Raw genomic sequence first — 18,874 nt, 5'->3', positions numbered from 1 at the left:
TGTCTGCACAGTAAGCTCTGTCGTAAGGCTGTTTTTGGCTTGTTTCAAATATGTGTGACTTTCTTGAGCTAAACATAAAAACACTCAACACTTAACAGTAAGCATCACCACCCGTTGGTACTGTAGAATTGTATTATTTTGACTTTAACAAAAGGTTAGTCAACCCCAACACAAGTCACTTAGTGTAGCTTGCTAACGTTAGCACTGTAATACTACCTAGCGTTAGCAATTTGGGCAAAATTAAGTGTGTATAAAGGTCTTTATAAACAATTTTCGGTGGGTAACTTTCCACATTGTTACTATTGTTTCTTCATAGTTTTTCATTATCACAGCGCATCGTGCAGTAACTCATTGGGGAGCTCGGCATACTTTGCCAAAGTCCCCACTGGCTAATGTAACTTCTAATTTAAATTCCATCATCATATCTTACAGTGTCAAATATTCCTGTTGTATTGCCAGATATTTTTTTTCTTAAATGAAATATAGTATTATAGTCCTTATATGATTGTTTTGTAACAGTGGGGAGGATGTGCAAAACTGCTCGCTCACGGACATTTTCAGAAATAGGCCCAAATTTACTTGGTTGTAAAATTTTACACTTGCAACAACTTGCAAACAAATCACAGATATTCATTGAATGTAATGCAAGGAGAGAGGGGTTGTTAAACGGTGTAGCACCTCCTGACCTGGTGGTATGGTGTCAAGTCCTTTCTTCAGGGCACTTTGACTCTAGTCTAGGAGCAGACTCTCCTACTAGTTCTTATTTCCATTTGCCCAGCGATTAGTTCTTATTTCCATTTGTCCACAGCAGCACTCGAACATTCGCCCTACGGTGCCACAGCCCAAGTTTAATTATTTGGTCCATTACATTACCATCGAAAAGATGATTCAGAGTCAAAAGGCAGACTTTTCTCGAGAAACTGTTAACAACATCAAACTGGGGCCCAGTTTACGCTTGACTCATTAAAAATGACTCATTGAATTTCCTTTTTTTTTTTTTTTTGACTTTCCCTCTGAGTCACTGATGCTGTTGTGGTACTTTCGTCTGACTTTGGTGCAGGCGGCGTGGGTTCAGTTCCCTCTCACTGACGGTGTCCATATGTGCCCTGCGACTGACTGGTGACCGGTTCAGCCTGTAGTCCGCCTTTCATCCGAAGTTGGCTGGGAAAAGCTCCAGCACTTACATGACCCTTGTGGGGATACGTAGCTTGGAAAATGGATGAATGGGTTTTCGGTTAAAGTGTTGTCCCCACAGTTCTGATGACCGGGGTTCAAATCCCAGCTCGGCCTGTGTGGAGTTTGCAGTTCCATACATGCCAGTGTGGGTTTTCTCTGGGTGCTCCGGTCTCCTCCCACATCCCAAAAACTTGCAACCTTCATTGCGGACTCTAAATTGCCCCTAGGTGTGATTGTGAGTGCGACTTTTTGTCTCGATGTGCCTTGCGATTGGTTGGCAACCAGTTCAGGGTGTCCCCTGCCTCCTGCCCAATGACAGCTGGGATTGGCTCCAACACTCCCGTAACCCTCGGGAGGATAAGCGGCTCAGAAAATGGATGCACGGATTTTCCCTGTTAGCTGCAATACGGCATACTGTATGTACAGTAGAGAGAGCCGTGCATATGAGATAAATAGACCCCAGTGACACAGGTAGACATGAAGCCAATTCTACTGTCAAATTGTGAACACATTGATTCATCTAAGCACCTATCAAGACAACCTTCGAGCTTTAGTGTGTTTTTCGTCAGTAAATAGAAACCACTAGATCATATGGCCTTTTATTTTCTGATTTCCCGTTGTCGTTCTCAGAAGACGCCCTATTTTTAAATGATGACTAATGCTGACTGGGCAAATAAGTTCAAATAAATTTGAAGCGGAAGCTCACGGGAAGCAAGTATTGCAAACCAATGTATCCTGTTTTTCAACGCCAATCCAGCACATGACTTTTCTCCTGAAAGTCTAGTTGAATAACATGATTCAAATTAAGAAGGTGAAGCCCTGGGCAGGACGGTGCTATGCATCATTCCATCCACGCTTTTTCTATTTCCATCTTCTTTGATTGGCTGCGACTTATGTCGTCTGCGTTAACTTCCACATTGGCATAGGCAAGCTTTTATTTTTTAAATACAGCGGATCCCTGCTATGCGTGGGGGATTTGGGAACTGTCCGCACCATGAATAGGGCTAATCTGCAGATAAATGACAGCTTTTGTAATTGCACTGAAAAAAAAAAAAAAAAATTTAAATTTTATTTTTAAACAAAAAAAATTCTTGAATAAGCACATTGATTACAAATTTTTGGAAGTGCACCCCCCTCCCCCCAAAAAAAAAACAAAAACAAAACGTTTTTTAAAAAAGTGGGGGGCAAAAAAATATTGGGAAAAAAAATCCCCAAATGGGTGACTCGGTGGGTGCCAAACTGCGAATATGTAGGGTCCATTTTTCACGAGCTGTACACTTCTGCTAAGAAAAAAAAAACAAAATGTCAAACCTCTGGGCAGAGTTACACCACGTGCCCTGCTTTATTAAATATGGTCATGAAAATAAAGCCCTGGGTATATAAGGTGTAACAAAAGGGACCCTGAACAACGATGAGGCAACAGATTTGGAGACACGAGCTATTTCCCATCCGTGTCCTTATTCAAGAGAATATTGATTTGTTCTAGATGCGTTGTGTTGTATCAGCGAAAAACCACAAGGCTCTGGTGTTCAGAAAATCCATTTAATCTTTTTTGGGGGGGAAATTGTGCTGATAAATTGTATTTTGAGGGGCCGGGGGTTTATTGTTACTTAGTTAATTTAGTATTTTTTGTTATATTGCTGGCAGCATGGTGACTCAGCTGGTAAATTGTTAGCCTCACAGTTCTGAGGTCCCGGGTTCAATCCCGTACCCGCCTGTGTGGAGTCTGCATGTTCTCCCCGTGCCTGTGTGGGTTTCCTCCGGGCACTGCAGTTTCCTCCCCCATCCCACAAAATTAATTAGATATTCTAAATTGCCCCTAGGTGTGATTGTGAGTGCGACTGTTTTCTGTCTCCGTGTGCCCTGCTATTGGCCGGCAACCAGTTCAGGGTGTACCCCGCCTCCTGCCCGTTGACAGCTGGGATAGGCTCCAGCACTCCCTGTGCCCCTCGTGAGGCTAAGCAGCAAAGAAAATGGATAGATGGATGTTTTGCTCAGTAATGTGGGTTCCGTTCCCACTCAGTGACATATCTATATGTGATTAGCTGGTGACCAGCTCAGGGTGTAGTCTGCCTTTCGCCCCAAGTCATCTGGGATGGGGTCCAGCACCCCGCAACCCAGACCAGGATGTGTGGTTGTGGTGTTGAAAATGGATGAATGGATGTTTTGCCCATCCAGGACATGTCACATCAGTCCCTATTACCTTGCCAAGAATTTAGCCAGGTGTCAAACTTCTAACCCCTAAAGATGACCTTAATTATAACTGGCACACTTAAGTGTCGATTAGAATTTTTTTTTCATAATTTTACCATTTATCAACTGACCCCAATCTAAACTGGAGTTTGTGATATGTACAACACATCCTGTATTTATGTACAGTTCCACTTCTGTCTTTTCCAAGCCAATAACCACAAAAGAACACAATTTTCTGTACAATATGTACAACATTTATTATAATTAATATATAAAATAGATGATGTACTTCAATTTTCACAATAGAAAAAGTACAATAAATACAAAGACCGTTTTTGTTTTGCAAGTATCACAAAACGTCCAGCACAATTTGACAAGAGGTGAGAAACATTGGAAATATAGATAAATGCTTTTTTTTTTTAAACCACACATATTCATATAGCTAAATATAAGCTTCATATATTTGAATTATTTTTCAACACAAGTCTGTGTTACGGCGTCTGCTCATGGACTAAAGTATTACTCAACTGATTGCAGTTGTTCAAGTGAGTACATGTCACACCTTCGTTTTCCAGTCTTTTGCTTTACCACTTTCTTTTTCCATCATTCCTTCACCTCCTGATATCTTTTTCCACCCCTTCTCTTCCCCTCTCTTTCTGCTCAACCTTTCATTCTTCCATGATAACATAAAAAGGAAAGAAAATCATAGAAAAATAATATCCCTCCAAGAATTCACTATGGCAAGCCAGTACAAATATGGCAAAAAACACACGTGCACGAATCATCACACAGCAATATGGCCGTCGACTTGGAGCACAATTCTAAATAGCTAATAATTCAACATTTTGTGAAGTAGGAATCGTTGTCACACAATACAATTAGACATGAAAATACAAACTCCCCTCCCCTCGACTATGGAAGTACTGAAAACATACATAACATCACAGCACTCAGTTAGCTTGTCAAAATATCTACTTTTAAATACAAATAAAATATAGAATATATCTCTGATAAATGTCACTCAACATTTGCGTCTCGACGGCATGTAAAAACATTACAAACAAGAACACGGAAAGAGGAATGTGCACGGAGTCGAGTTGCCGCGTTTTCAGCAAAAACAATAACCAACGTGCGTAGTTGGGGAGTCGAGCAGATTGTTGATGCGACTTTCAGCTTTTCCCGTCGAGGCTGAGGGCCAAAGCGAGCCGCATCGGGAGTACGTAGCAGAAGAGTTACTGGACAATAGGAACTGGAGGACAAGCAAGTCGTGTGCTATTTTAGCCGAGAGAAAAGAAGTGTGATGGACGGTCAGCAGTTTTGGTTTGATACCTCCCACAAGCACTGAAGGCACTGTGTTGGTCTACAAACCCTGAACATCAGTCTTCCTCGAGCAGGCCTTCCAATTTATAAGCCATTCAAATTGAACACGTTCTGCTTTGAAGATATATTAGGGTTACGTAAGCCTCCCACGACCCTGTTGTGCCATTGAGGTTAGGAAAGTATACAGCTAGGCTGTTAATATAATAACCTGGAATGCAAAAGTTTGTAGAACTCTGGGTGGGCGGGGGGAGCTGACATCTGCAAAATTTTGGTGGTTTTTTTTTTTCTTTTTGGTTGGGGTTTTTTTTTTTTTTTTTTTCGGGTCACATTCCCAAAAAGCAGAAGCAAAGCAAGATTTGCCCATTTTGGTCACATAAAAGAGCACCGTTTTTTTCCCCTCTTACTGTTGTGTATGTGGTGGTCAAGAAAAAGCAAGGCTTAGCATCACTCAATCTGAGCATGTCTGCAACCTGGATGTGCGATGGCCTCACAAATAAACAATAAGTACCATAGAAGAGTCTTAACAACGCTGTAAATTACCAGATGATTGTTGTTATTGATGGGAATTTTCATATTTGGAAACTTTCCCTGGGTATTAATGGGAAATCAATGTTAACAAACTAGAAATTTTCAAAATTGAATGTCAGTTCTAAATATAGTTGGGGAAATAGTTAGAAAATCATAATGCTGACTTGAGCAACCAGATTTGATGAAATTACAGCATGAGTTGGACTTGCCCTGAAAATTCCCACTCCTTTGCTTATCTTAACTAGCGCGGTATTTTTGTCACTTTGGTAGTTAGAGGCGACTTCCTGGTTCACGGAGTTTTCATCACACGTCACCCCAAGTGCATCAAGGAACTAATTATAAACTATTTGTCCCACACGAAATTTTCCTAAGGTGTGAAGGTGAGCGGAAATGCTCGTTTGTCTATAAGTGCCCTTACATTGACTGGCAACCAGTCCAGGTTGTACTCCACCACTCGTCCATCTTGCTTCCTTATTGGTGAAAGTGATTTGTAAGACACAAGTTCACCATTTGAAGTAGCAAAATAGCAAAAGTCCATATTGAATTGTGCCCCACCCCCAACAAAGGTTATTACTGTACTGTAATTTCCTACCGATGCCACATGCTGATGGGAAAAGTGTAATTCGAGCTTCTCAACTTACTTCAACACCAAGATCTCACCAGATGGCACTAAAGAGAGTTTTGTCCCGGGCAAATAAAAAAAAAAAAAAAAAGGTGAGGTTTCTATGAGTAACGGATGAGTCGTCGTCCCCCACTCCCCCCCCCAAAAATACCTGTGAATATGCAAATTGACAAATATTTGTGGGTTCATTGCAGTACTTTTCTATTTGATATTTTACAGTGCCAGAAGAGTGTTGCAGAATGGGTCATTAATGGCTAGTGGTGATCGAATGAAACTTTTTGCGCAGTACTGTACAAAAGTGTACAGTCGAAACATGCAAAAAGTGAGTGTTCAACATTATTTAGTAGCAAGCACTACTGAAGCCGAGTCGTCCTGGAAGAAGCTCGGCTGGTTCTTGGTGATGTCACACATTAATGACTCCCGTGTGTAGGCGTAGCACTGATGTTTCGTATTTTCCTACCAATAATGATTCTTGTTCGCCATTGTGTATAAGTGTGTATGTGTGTGTGTTCCACACCCCCTCAGTCTGTTTACAGAGCCTAAGAAGACTCCTGGTCCCTCTGCGGTTGAGGTTGCGGTGGACTCTTGACGATGGTGATGACGGAAGCAGTGTTAAGGCGCGGTGCCGTAGCCAGCAGGCTGCCCCCTCCAGCCTCCAGGCCTCGAGCGAACCTCTGCAGCGCGGCCAGGCGAGCCCCCAAACCCTCCAGCTCTTTCCTCATGCCGGCGTTTTCCGCCCCCAGTCGGTCCACCTCCCGTTGGAGTTCCAGCTTCTGCTGCTCCAGGGCTTCGCGCTGCGACACCCGCTTTACTCGGCAGCTGGCGGCGTAGCCCCGGTTTTTCAAGGTGCGCCGGCGCTGCTTCAGCTTCTGGATCTCCTCGCGGGACATGCCACGCAGGTGCAGGTTGAGCTCCCGCACCGACAGCGACATGAGCTCGCTGTCCGACAAGAAGGGCACATTCTCGCCACATTCCTGCTTTACCTGAATGAGTGGAAGCATGAAGATAGAAAATATGAGTGGGTAAGAATAATATTTGATTGTGTGCGATTTGTGTTCGACATTTGACCAAACAACAGACGTGCATCAGCTTTTCCGCCTCACTTGCATAAGTCAGATCCGAAAATGAGCGAGAGTGGATTCTGGCACGGGTTACGGTACGAATATTGCAGAAAAACTGATTTTTTTTCTTTTTTAATCCATGCAATTTAAAAAGAAAGAATTCCACTTATATGCAGAAAAATCACATCTGAGAATATTGATTCTATATTAAATTGTTGACCACTCAATTTTAATTCAAGTAATGCATTTACATTTTTAGATTAAGATATATTTATTTAATAATATCACTAGACTTTACACCAATTTAATCAGCCTGATGAGATTGGCTGATATTTGGCATTTTTTGCTGAATGGCTGATTGGTTTAGATGGCATGATTTGCCGATCTGATCAATGACGCTACTGATCGACTCAAGAGTTACTCTGCATCGCCGTTATGCACAGCATTTCTGAATCTAAAACCTAATTTGTTTTCATGTAGTATTCATGTAGTTCTTTCATGTCTTTTGACACAGTGCTATAAATAGCACTAATTCTGTCTGTCGCTACGCCTCACTGCCATCAAATATGACCAGAGATACATTATTGAATATAAATATATATTTTTTTTAACAATTAAGTAAACAAGTATATACGGTAAATGAACAGGTCATTTAAATAGACTCATTGCTCCATCTTGTGATCGGTTATTGTGTGGTTTTTTTTTTTTAACTCACTGATCGGCCCCAAAAATCTTGATTGCGTAAAGCCTAAATATTACATTTCTATAATAGTTGTTGATATAAGTTTATGCACAGGGGGATCATTCAAAGCTTGTTGGCTATCAGGAAAATTTAAAATAAATCCCAGAAATAAAAAAACAAAACAGAAAAAGCCAATTTTTTAATTAGAAAAAGATTAAAATGGGATTTTTTTATACCACTCAGTACGAGTAGGGCATACCAAATGTTGATTGCAACAAACTCTTAGAATCAGTTGAATTTTAAACAATTTCAGGTATACTAACTTGTGTGGGGCACTGGAAGTGGTAAGATACATGTGCAGTACACTAAATGTACAGTTTCTTGTAGAAGAACAATCATCATCAACAGTTGTGCCATTGTTGTTTTACTTGTGATTTAATGCCAAGTTTTCACATACAGCTGGTAACACGGAAATGACAGTAATGTCAATTTTTAAGGTATCCAAGGTTGATATACGAACAATATGGAAAACACAGGAATCTCTTTGGTGGTGGTGGTTTTACCAACAGTTAACAATGTCAATAAACCACCCACATACAACTGCTCTGTTGACTGAGAAATAGTTTAAAAACGTCCAATTTTTCAGTATGGTTGTAAATGAATAGCCAAAATGACAGCTTTTACAAGGGTTTAGAAAAAATCCGTCGTGTCACCAGTGGCGCATTGTGGCCTTCTCATACAGGAGCATAATCAAGCGAGGACTGAGCCTTTTTGGCCTTAACAGCCACCGTAGTTCTTGTTGGTGCTTGGTGAGTTGCTAAGTCAACATCTACAACTACAATTTTGCAACACAATGGCTGCATTTGTATGAAAAGGAAAAGCTCTTTTTTTTTTTTTTGTAATCACCATTGTGTAAATGGCTAAACTGAATGTGCTTCTACTGTTTCTCACTTGTGTGTGTTATGTTTTACCTTCAGGGCTTTGCTGTTTCTCTCTGTCGTCATGATCCCACTCGCCTCGGGTTTCCCCCCGCCCCCAGGAATCAGTCAGCACAGATTCAGACTCTCTGAGAAGAGACAAACAGGATTTAGCATCGCTGTTTTTTTTAAAGGTGAGCAGTCACATGCAAGTCAGGGCATCACGCCATTTTGGTTCATCTCTGGCCTGACATTTGCGTCCGCTCACAAGACTGCCAGTCATGCAACACAGAGAAAAGGAGAAGCTGCACATCTCTGTCTTCTCCAGACACGCGCTCTAGTCTAATGCCGTGGTTGGATATCAGTGGAAGCTATTTTTTTGGTGTGTGAAAGTGACAGGCCCCTTTTGTTTGTTGGCTGGCGTGGCAAGGAGGAAGTTACCAAGGCTTCAGGGTTTGTGGTTGCTCAAAGCAGGTGTCCTAAGCAACACTTCCTCCTGTTAACGCACTGCCAACGGTCCAGAGCTTTCACGGGGAGAAAGGCAACTGTTCTTAGTGCATACTCCTGGTGATTTTGCCATGGCACATTTCAATACAAAATGAGCATGGAAATAACTGTTACACAATTGTAGTGGTATTAAGAGAAGGGAATGGAAAAAGTATCAATACTGTACAAAAATTCAATATCAAAACATTGAAATGTACCACATACTTCCTCTGGAGCAGGTCAGAATCCAAATTTATCAAAAAATACCACACACACACAAAAAAAAAATAAACACTACACTCACTAAAGTTGCCGATTAATAATATGTACAAATTGCTACGATCATGTTTTGCTTGTTGAATACGGCTTATATTTTACTGTGGCCAACCAATCAGAGGACGGAAAAATGGTGATGACATAATGCCATAAAGAAGCACCTGTCTGGGACTGTGAGGACAAATTGTGCACTCAGGTTAAAGAAACAATCCAATTGCAAATACATTTACGTTACATTGCCCAGCACTGCTGAAAAAGAACCAGATTATATTAGAAGAAAATCTAATAGCCACATACATCTACTGGAAACCTTACAAAATGTAAATAGACGGGGGATAAAAATATAATGTACCAGTAATGGAATAGATGTGAGAATTTTGGTTGTAAATGTAGGTCAGCAGAGGAAGGCCTTGCTGCCACTGACACGACCAGTAACCTTTATGTAGTGATCAATAGCAAGAGGAGAAAAATATTGTATGAGGGCGGACACACTAGAAGGACCACAATGCCAACAGGCATTGAAGCATGGGGGGGGGGGGGGGGGAGAAACACATTTAAAAACCATTTTTGTTGGTGTTTTGAGTAGGGCTGCAACAGATTAACTGCATTTCCATTTATTCCAATACAGAATGATGATTTGCGATATGAGTGCTTTAGTTAAAAATGTGATCAAGGAACAAATTGAATTCATAATTATTCACCATTCGTGGGCAGCGTCCCATTTTTGGGACATCATGATTTTCACGCATTTTATCCTTCAGTATATCAAAATATTTAAGTGTTTTAATCTGAAGCCATAGTTTGGTATCAGGAGAGAATAACTCATTGGTCAAAGTTAGCATGGAGTTATTTCCCTTTCCTTCCTGACCCAACACGGCTGCCTCAAGTACACGTGAAGCGTTTTCCAAGAGAAGAAAGGGAGAAAGATTAGTATGCAACCAAGTTGGTCTTCAAAATGCTAATCCATCAGTATTAATGCGTAAGTGTCGTTCCAGAATAAGAATTACTTAATAAACATATCTCTAGTATGTACCACTTCACAGAACTGATAACATACCTGTCCCAGTTTTGGGATGCTGCCCGTGAGAGGGTATATCTTTTTTGCCCTTTGTTTTATGCGTTAAACGAAAAAGAAGTGTTATTTCCTTGATCGTTGCCCGTTAGGAGACTTTTATCTCAATAAGGCAAGAAATTGCCACCCGAATGGGTTAATAAGAGCAAGCACCATAGAAAATTGTTTGGCCATGCTGCAAACATTTCCTAATCGGCAGGTTACAAATACTACACTTTGTTGCTTTAAGGTAAACAAAATGAGCCACCGAACTAAAACTATGTACATTTGTGTAACTTGAAACACAAGCGCCTGTAAGCATAAGTGATTCTTTAACAGTGCGGCATCTTTGAGGAGCTCTATTTAAAAATGCTATCATCATATCTAACATTAAGTCCAGAGAGGCGGTGTGTGACTTCCTACATTCCTCTTAAGGTCACTTGGTTGAGTGGCTTGGAGGGGGTGGGGGGTATGTCAGGTCACTGTCACAATGACTGTAACTTGAAGCTTTATGCTGTGCTAGAAAAAAGTCTGCTGCATAGCGACAATACTTTCTTTCACTGTGTGAATGGCTCCAATTTTTTCGCTCTCATGCTGAGCTTAGAAGGAAGTATGCTGTGTGTGAACGAATTGTAAGCGTCCACTTCCTGAATGGTGTTGACCTTCTGTTATTTAACTTAAGGAAGCCCGACGACCCTGCTGCTAGTGATCTCATTCACGGTTTGGATCAGTTCTTTACAAGATACATGGGTTTCAAATTATTCTGATACATCTAGAAGGATACATTTTGTTCTGGTGAAGCCATCTTTTATAAGTCAATTGTTCAAAATTTGGCACAAACACTACAATAAATTATCATAAGAGCAGTCACTGAGATAAATAAATCAGTTTTGTTTTACCAAGTGTGTCAGACATGTTCCAGGACTGGTGTGCCAAAATGATACTGGATGTTTTGCCTTTAAATATGGATCAGAGGACTCGTCAATACTAAAAAAAAAAAAAAAAGCTCCTGCGCCACCCAATGGGCAACAGTTGTGGCTAAACAATTTATAGGTGCTCATAAATGCCGTGAGCATCTTGACAGTTCCTGGCTAAGAAGAACATCAACATTGCCATGCTGGAACATACTCCTACCTCAGCCGAACTGGCTCTGTTTTTTTTCCCCTCTCTTTTTCAATCTGTTTTGAAGATATTGATGAATGTGATGATGAAAAATCCTTCCAGACGTTTTTTTTTCTTAGAACCTGACACACCTTAACTATTTCTGTGCTTCCCAAAGTCTTAATCACAATGTAGTTGTGTATTCCTGTTGAATCAATAGGTTCAAATAATTAGAAAAAGGTAAAAAAAAAAAAAAAAGCTAATCCTCGAGAAAAAAAACGTGTATTGTGGTTTAGTGAACCGAAATCGGATTTACACAGACTCAGCAAAACTACATCCACCATAACAGTTTGTGCATGACAAGACAAACACAGAGAAGAACACGGTGTTGGATAAATGGTTTCCCCAGTAAATTATGTATATAATAAAAAAAATTCACGATTCACTTGCTTTGTCTAATAAATGACCTAAATTGTAAAGCAACTTTATGGACACCCAGAACTTTCTCAGGCATGTATGATAATGAGCCTTGTTATTTCACGGTTATTACACTTTCACTTTCTTTTTTTAAACAATACCTCTTATCCTATTTGGTGAGTAACTAAAGTCAAAAGCATTGTGCACCATTAAACAGTAATCGGTTGGTGTCCAGTGTCGTTTTAGACCACATTCCAGCCAAGGAAATCTAATCAGAGGAAGAAATTAAGTTAATTAAGTTGAAGTCCATTTCCTGACCAGTAAAATAGCTAAAGCACGTGTTGGTTTACAACGTGAGGGTCGACAATCGTTAAAACATCTAAACGACAACGCTCCGTGTCACTTTGCCTACAGTTGGTGGAATTTCCCGTAAAGCGTGGGGCCACGAAGTGGCCATAAGCAACCACACTGGCGTCCAAACAGCCGACGGACTGGAAAACGTCGTTTCGTAAAGTCATGGTGATTCAGCAATAAACCAGTCGCCCCGCTAAAGCTAAACCGGCTGCGGCCAGTCCCCCCTCAAGAAAAAAAATAAATAAAATAACCCCAAGCAAAAAACAGCCCGTGATCTGTTGCTATATTCGTCCCAAGACTGCAGGATATCCGCGTATATGCTCGGCTAAAAATACCATCGAAGGTCTACTGGTTTTTACATGGAAGCTGAGCGCAACAAGTAAACGCAACACCGCCACGCGCAAGCGACAACCCCAAAATGCTCACTCAGTAGCACGCTAATGGGATAAATAATATTAGACAAAATGGTCACGGGGATTTATAACTCCCTCCATAGGGACAGGAGGTGGCCAGTTTAGGGTCAAGTCCCCCCGCTGTAGTAAACATCCATAGATCCAAGATAGATCAAGATCCATTTCAGTTCCACTATTAAAATGTTGTTACAAATATTCAAACATTTAAAAAGAAGCCAAGGCGACGATCCTCTCTGGTAAACAGGCCGAAGTAAAATTAATATTCAAAAGGGATTATAAATCATCCGCGCCGTGTTGAACATGCTAGTAATTCGAGCTATTAGCATTTTTAGCATCGGCTACAAGAGATTAAAGTAAACAGCTGCTCACTCACTTGTCCTTTGGTTTATTTTGGCGATTTCCCTTTGGATATCGGTCCTTCGATGTTCCCTTCTGGTTATCGGCTCGCGTACACCTCTTCGGTGTCTCCTAGTTCCGAAATGAGGCAATTTAGCCGCTGGCTCGAAGCGACTATGGCGACAAAATGTCAGTCCGCCTTTTCCCGGAATGACTTCGCTGCTCTCTGAGGTGGGATTCTTTCATTCATAAAAAAAAAAGGAAGAAAAAAAAAGTGACAATGACGTCAGGGCAGAAGAATGAGGGCGGAGTCAACCCCGCCCCCGCCGCGTACTCCCGGTGGATGTAAACAAGGAAACCCTCGGTCAGCCTTCCTTTGGGTGCGACAAAACATGCCTCAAAACACTTCCATTTACGTAAACGGCCAAAGTCAAACTCGCCATCAACATTGGACAAGTGCGAGAGTTTAAGTAAATATTGACCAACGTTGGAAAGTTAATAAATTACAGCCTGTTGTGGTTTTTGCTCATGTCACGTGTCGTGCGAGCGCCTTCGCACTCGGGTGCGTAAACTTTTGTGATTTTATTTTTTTTCCCCAAAACGTACACATGAGTAAAATCATTTGTAGATTAGGTTAAAAATTATTTTAATGCGTATTTTAAAGTTTCTTTTAAACGCAGGACAACTCCTTCCCACTTTAAATCCCGTGGGCTATATGCAACCTGCCCTGTTATTTAATCTGATCCAAAGCGTCTGCCTCACAGTTCTGAGGACTGGGGTTCGAATCCCGGCCCCACCTGTGTGGCGTTTGCATGTTTTCCCAGTGCTTGCGTGGATTTATCTCAGGGCACTCTGGTTTCCTCCTACATCCCAAAAACATGCATTAATTGAAGACTCTAAATTGTCTGTAAGTGTCAACGTGAGTATGTTGTTGTGTGTTGTTTGTTCAACTGTGCCGTGTGATTGGCTGGCAACTGGGTGTACCCCGCCTCCTGCCCAATGACAACTGGGATAAGGCCGTGACCCTTGTGGGGATAAGCAGTTCAGATAATGGATGGATGATGAAATAAAAATATTTACACATTCTTTACAAGTTTTGTAAAAAAATAACAAGAAACATATTTGTAAAGTACCAACAATTTACATACTGCTTTTATTTTAAGAACATATTGCCTTACTGTTTGTTTTACTAAAACTGTAGGGGAAACTGCAAAATTAATGCAATAAATATAAAAACACTTAATGATCAGCAAGTTATGTTTTGTCCCACACTGAAACTTTGTAATGGAAGAGTAACATCGCTGCATCTTTTCTAAAAGTGTGCACACAAATTAGTTACTATTCAGTTGAGTTCTCTACAGCGTGACATTTGTCACATTAGTGCTCTTTACACTAACTTGCTGTCACAGTTTAAACAGATTTGAAGTCTACAAATGTTCTGTATCCATAGTCATCCAATGTTTCCCAAGGAAAGTGAGCAGCAAAAACAAGTTATTTTTGGTCAGTTCAAAACATCAGTGGTTGCATTGAGAATCCAGACACTAGAGGACGCTACTCGATTCACGGCAAAGCACCAAATGACCTCTGCCAATGACGTCAATGACCCCGAGCTGCTTTCGCGCATGTGCACACGTTCCACCGGTGACCTGGGACCTGCATATATGCACGCTTGCTAGCATTAGCAATTTTTATTTGGAGGTACGTTACGGTTGTTAAAATATTTTTATTAAGTAATAGACATATTTATATTGTACATCGGTTTTAGTTTTTCTTGCGCGCTGCTTGACCGACGAGATATCTCGCACCGGGACAGAAGAGTGGTCATGGCCGGAATCGAGGAGCTTTCCCCGGCTGCGGGCCCGGTGGCTACCCGACCCCCTGAGGACGAAATTGACGACGACGAGGACGATAATGATGTGAGTTTATAGTCCGTTTATGATACCTTAAATCATGTGCTGTCCCATAATCATTGGATTCTATTTATATTTCCGAGCGTTTCTAGCTAAAACGGCGATTAGAATGCAGGAAAGCTAGCCAGCGCGTTACTTGTGAACCAGGCTGTTCGGTAAGTCTGCGTTTTCCAACTAAAAGTGAGGGACGGCACATACCGTATTAAAAAACAACAACAACAATTAAAAACACACAGTTAACCAGCAAACACAAATGTTACAAGGAGTCGAAACCTTGTCCCGGTAATTACCCTCTAGTAAACGAGTATTTAATAGCTCTGTCTGTCACGATATGTCTCTGGCATCGAAACATGATATTGCCAAAAGTAGCCAATGTCCCGCCTTGACTCACATATGAACAACACAATGAACACCCCATTTTTATTTCATAAGGTTCAATATTACGGTACACCCTTTGCAGCTGCAACTTCAAATTTTCTGGGAAGCCTGTTCACAAGGTTTTGAGGTGTATTTATGAAACACTTTTGGGAGGTCACAGATTACGGTTGGATGAGCGTGCCTGGCTCTCAGTCACTACTGACATTCATCCCAAAGGTGTTCTGTTGTGTTGAGGTCATGACTCTGTGCAGCCCAGGCAAGTTCATCCAGTATGGAGTTTAGCTAAATTGTGAGTGAGTTGTTACTTGTGTGTTCTAGCTTGACGAAACCCTGGTGGAGAGGTTGTGGGGTCTGACAGAGATGTTTCCTGACACAGTTCGCACAGCTGCTGAGTTATCAGCACAGTGTTCGGTCGCATTGGCCAAGAAGTTTTACAGGTACATTTTCATCCATTTCTTCAGTTCAACCCATCTGCAACTAGCTGTCAATTCCATTTCCACATTAAAACGGAAGCGGTTGGTCTGCTTTTCATATTGTTTATTTCTCGGTCTAGTTTTTCTCGTGCAGCCCTCTGGGTGGGAACGACCTCGTTCATGATCCTGGTGCTCCCTGTTGTGTTTGAGACTGAGCGGCTACAGCTGGAGCAGCAGCAGTTACAGCAGCAGAGACAGGTGATTTGTTCGTTGCAACCATCGGGAACATTTCACCATGACAAGAACGCAGGAACAGGTTGGACAGACACACACTGTTCAAAAGAAGAAATATTTTTAACCAATTGAATTGAAATAGTTGTCTCTAGACTGCCTCCTCACCTATTGAGTGTAAAATTTACCAACCAAGTAAATGTCTCTCCTCAGTTCTAAAATGTGCTGAAGAGCTGCCTCTACTTATGCCCAATGTATAAAAGTTGCCTCTATGAGTGAAATTACAATTGAATCTTTTAGACTTTATGTTAATTTTATAGCCTGAAGGCATTTTGTCCTGACCGGTTTTAACGTCATAATTCGCAGACATTGATCGGCTCTGAAAAAGACATGTATGCTGCATCGCTATCGTGTATAGTACCTTAATTCCCAGCCTACAGAGCGCACCTGGTTATAAGCCTCATCCAGTACATTTGTAAAGGAAATACCATTTGGTACATACATAGGCCGCAGCTGTGTAAAAGTCGCAAGTGCCCATATTTAATCCCACATTGAAACATGAGATATTTACAAAGGAAGACGGTACACAGAGAGTTTAATGCTAATCCCGTGCTAACAGGGCTGGTTACAAAAAAAAAAAACATCTGTAAAAATCACTGAGACATGGCAGTAACACGCCAGTGCAGCGCAAATAGGGCCGGACTATGTAAAAATCACTTCCTCGGAGCATATATTCCACCGGGTAGTTCTCATTCTTACCTTTTCCGCTCGAGTGCCCCCTTGCGCCTGTTAGATAAAAAAATGCACAAATTAGCCGCATCACCACATAAACTGCAGGGTTTAAAGCGTGTGAAAAAAGTGGCATCTTATAGGCCAGAAATTATGGTATGTTTGAGTTCAAAAGCAAGTTTATTTTTATACAGCAGTATTTATCTATTTTATTCCAGTCTTTTGATGTAATACTGTAAATATCTGAGGTCCAATAATGTTACTTTTAAACAAAACGGCATGGAAAAGACAAGTTTACTGAGACAACATGACCAGTAATTCATGGATCAGAATACAAGACAAATTTGCCCTTTCACTACAATAAAATCCTGTATTCTGATACCACCGCATCTTGTTTTTTTTACCATTATTGAGCTATATCTTGTAAACTCAAATGCAACCGGGTACACTCATTACTGTGGGGGGTGACAAGAGTTGATCAGCAACTGTATTATAAGAAGAAAATTGGGGGGACGTGTGTTGGTGGTTACTGGAGCTCGGGACAGGAGAGGACGTTCGTGTAAGGTTTGTATGAGGTATATTCATGTACTTTTAATACGATATGGCTCGGAAGCATGCAACAAGCTAATGGTACCGCTTGTGGTTGTGTGTGAACATGCTGCCGTTACGTTGAACAGATGATCTGACCAGAGCAGCAAATTCCAACCTTTTTGCAACCTAGGCACTTACCGGTTATCATATCAAACTGTCCTCCTCAGATCCTGTTGGGGCCCAACACTGGAATGTCTGGTGGGATGCCAGGCATGATGCCGTCAGGCCCTGGAAAGATGTGAGGAACGTACGCGGCCTACTTCAAGCCTGAAATCTGCTGGTGGCCACAAGAGGGGACAGAGAGACCATGACCAAAAAAAAAAAAGCAAAGAACTGCTGTAACAACAAACAAAAACAGCTCCACATCAGTCATGCAACTTTTAGGTTACTAAATCACTCTTTCCTCGTCTGATCCAATCCTAAGAAGATTTGTCTTCACGCATAGACTGATTTTCAGGACCCCTGCTTCAGTCTTTTCTCAATATATATATATATATAATATATATATATATATAAATAAGTATATCATCCTGACTTAAGTGTTTTAAAGGAATCTGGGAAAAGGAGGGTATAAATAAGAAAATACAGTTAGAGGTTACATATTGTGAGTCAGCTTTTTGTGTTCCGAAACGGATACATTTTCTGAATCATTCCTCCACTTGTTTGTGCAGGATGTGTTTTGAGTTCACACTCGTCTGAGTCATGTAATAAGTGGCATGGCATTCAATATTTGTTTATAGAAAATAAACATCTCTGACGATTTAATGAGCAAAATAAGTCTTCTCTGTGTTGCTATTTGTCACACTTTCATATTGTACCGTGTTCCGTGTATACTGAAAAATCATTATTGTTTATAGGAGTTAGGATTTTGTGTAATGGAAGTTTGCTTTGATGCTGTCTCCTGATGTTTTCACCGAGGAAGCATATGATTTTTTTTTTTTTTACCCATCCATTTTTTTCACCGCCTATCCTCATGAGGGTCATGGGGAGTCCTGGAGGGTACCCCAGCTGTCAAGGGGCTGGAGGCGGGGTACACCCTGAACTGGTTACCAGCCAATCGCAGGGCACATGGAGAGAAACAACCGCATTCACAATCATACCTACGGGCAGTTTAGAGTGTCCAATTAATGTTGTATGTTTTGGGATGTGGAAAGTGCCTGGAGAAAACTCACGCAGGCATGGGGAGAACATGCAAACTCCGCACAGGCGGGGCCGGGATCGAACCACGGTCCTCAGAACTGTGAATCCAATGCTTTACCAGCTGATCCAACCCTTTTTAATATATATATTTGTTTAATTTAATAAATTTTTGGGCGGGGGACTCTACAGTAGAAAATTTTACAGGTAATGGTAATTGTAGTTAAACATTATGAAAAGGAAATAAGATGTAAAAATAAGCAGATGAATAATTGGTCGTTGACTTACTTTTGCTGACTTGGAAAGTGTCTAGCGTCTATCTACCATACTGCTTTGACTAGTTGGGCAAATTATATGAGTACCCTAAATTAGTGTCGTATAAAATAATACACCGTTCTGTACTCCACAATGTCCGTAAATATGGCGAATTCCCGGACAGAAATGACTCCCAATCTCTTGTGATTCAAACGTTGGAAGAGACGGGGGCGGTAGTGCGCCATTAAGATGCCCGCGAGCAGTCACTATTTTTGTATGAAAATTCCCATTTCCTTG

The 18,874-nt window shown here is 41.1% G+C and overlaps 2 protein-coding genes and 1 long non-coding RNA gene across 4 annotated transcripts; 1 reads left to right on the top strand and 2 right to left on the bottom strand.

Annotated features, from left to right (window-relative positions):
* Positions 1-3,641: 3,641 nt before the first annotated feature.
* On the bottom strand, positions 3,642-13,190 carry maff (v-maf avian musculoaponeurotic fibrosarcoma oncogene homolog F). The gene is made up of 3 exons (XM_061810729.1): positions 12,971-13,190; positions 8,554-8,648; positions 3,642-6,822 (listed from the first exon to the last, which is right to left on the bottom strand). Exons 2-3 carry the CDS (start codon positions 8,584-8,586, stop codon positions 6,379-6,381), a joined length of 477 nt encoding a protein of 158 aa, XP_061666713.1. The 5' UTR covers positions 8,587-8,648; positions 12,971-13,190; the 3' UTR covers positions 3,642-6,378.
* A 1,310-nt stretch (positions 13,191-14,500) lies between these two features.
* tomm22 (translocase of outer mitochondrial membrane 22 homolog (yeast)) lies at positions 14,501-17,950 on the top strand. Of its 2 annotated transcripts, XM_061810394.1 has the most exons (5): positions 14,501-14,631; positions 14,699-14,849; positions 15,540-15,658; positions 15,775-15,892; positions 17,353-17,950. In XM_061810394.1, the coding sequence occupies exons 2-5, from the start codon at positions 14,757-14,759 to the stop codon at positions 17,425-17,427; spliced, it is 405 nt and encodes a 134-aa protein (XP_061666378.1). In that variant the 5' UTR covers positions 14,501-14,631; positions 14,699-14,756; the 3' UTR covers positions 17,428-17,950. The 2 variants fall into 2 exon arrangements, with proteins under 2 accessions (XP_061666378.1, XP_061666377.1); XM_061810393.1 differs by having other exon boundaries at positions 14,544-14,849.
* LOC133495571 (uncharacterized) lies at positions 15,829-17,406 on the bottom strand. Its single transcript, XR_009793608.1, has 3 exons — positions 17,324-17,406; positions 16,625-16,651; positions 15,829-15,966 (listed from the first exon to the last, which is right to left on the bottom strand). It is a non-coding gene; the product is annotated as an uncharacterized LOC133495571 (long non-coding RNA).
* Positions 17,951-18,874: the final 924 nt, after the last annotated feature.

This window comes from Syngnathoides biaculeatus, chromosome 22, assembly GCF_019802595.1.
Source record: "Syngnathoides biaculeatus isolate LvHL_M chromosome 22, ASM1980259v1, whole genome shotgun sequence".
Lineage (NCBI taxonomy): Eukaryota > Metazoa > Chordata > Actinopteri > Syngnathiformes > Syngnathidae > Syngnathoides > Syngnathoides biaculeatus.
This window is presented reverse-complemented; position numbering and strand designations above follow the sequence as displayed.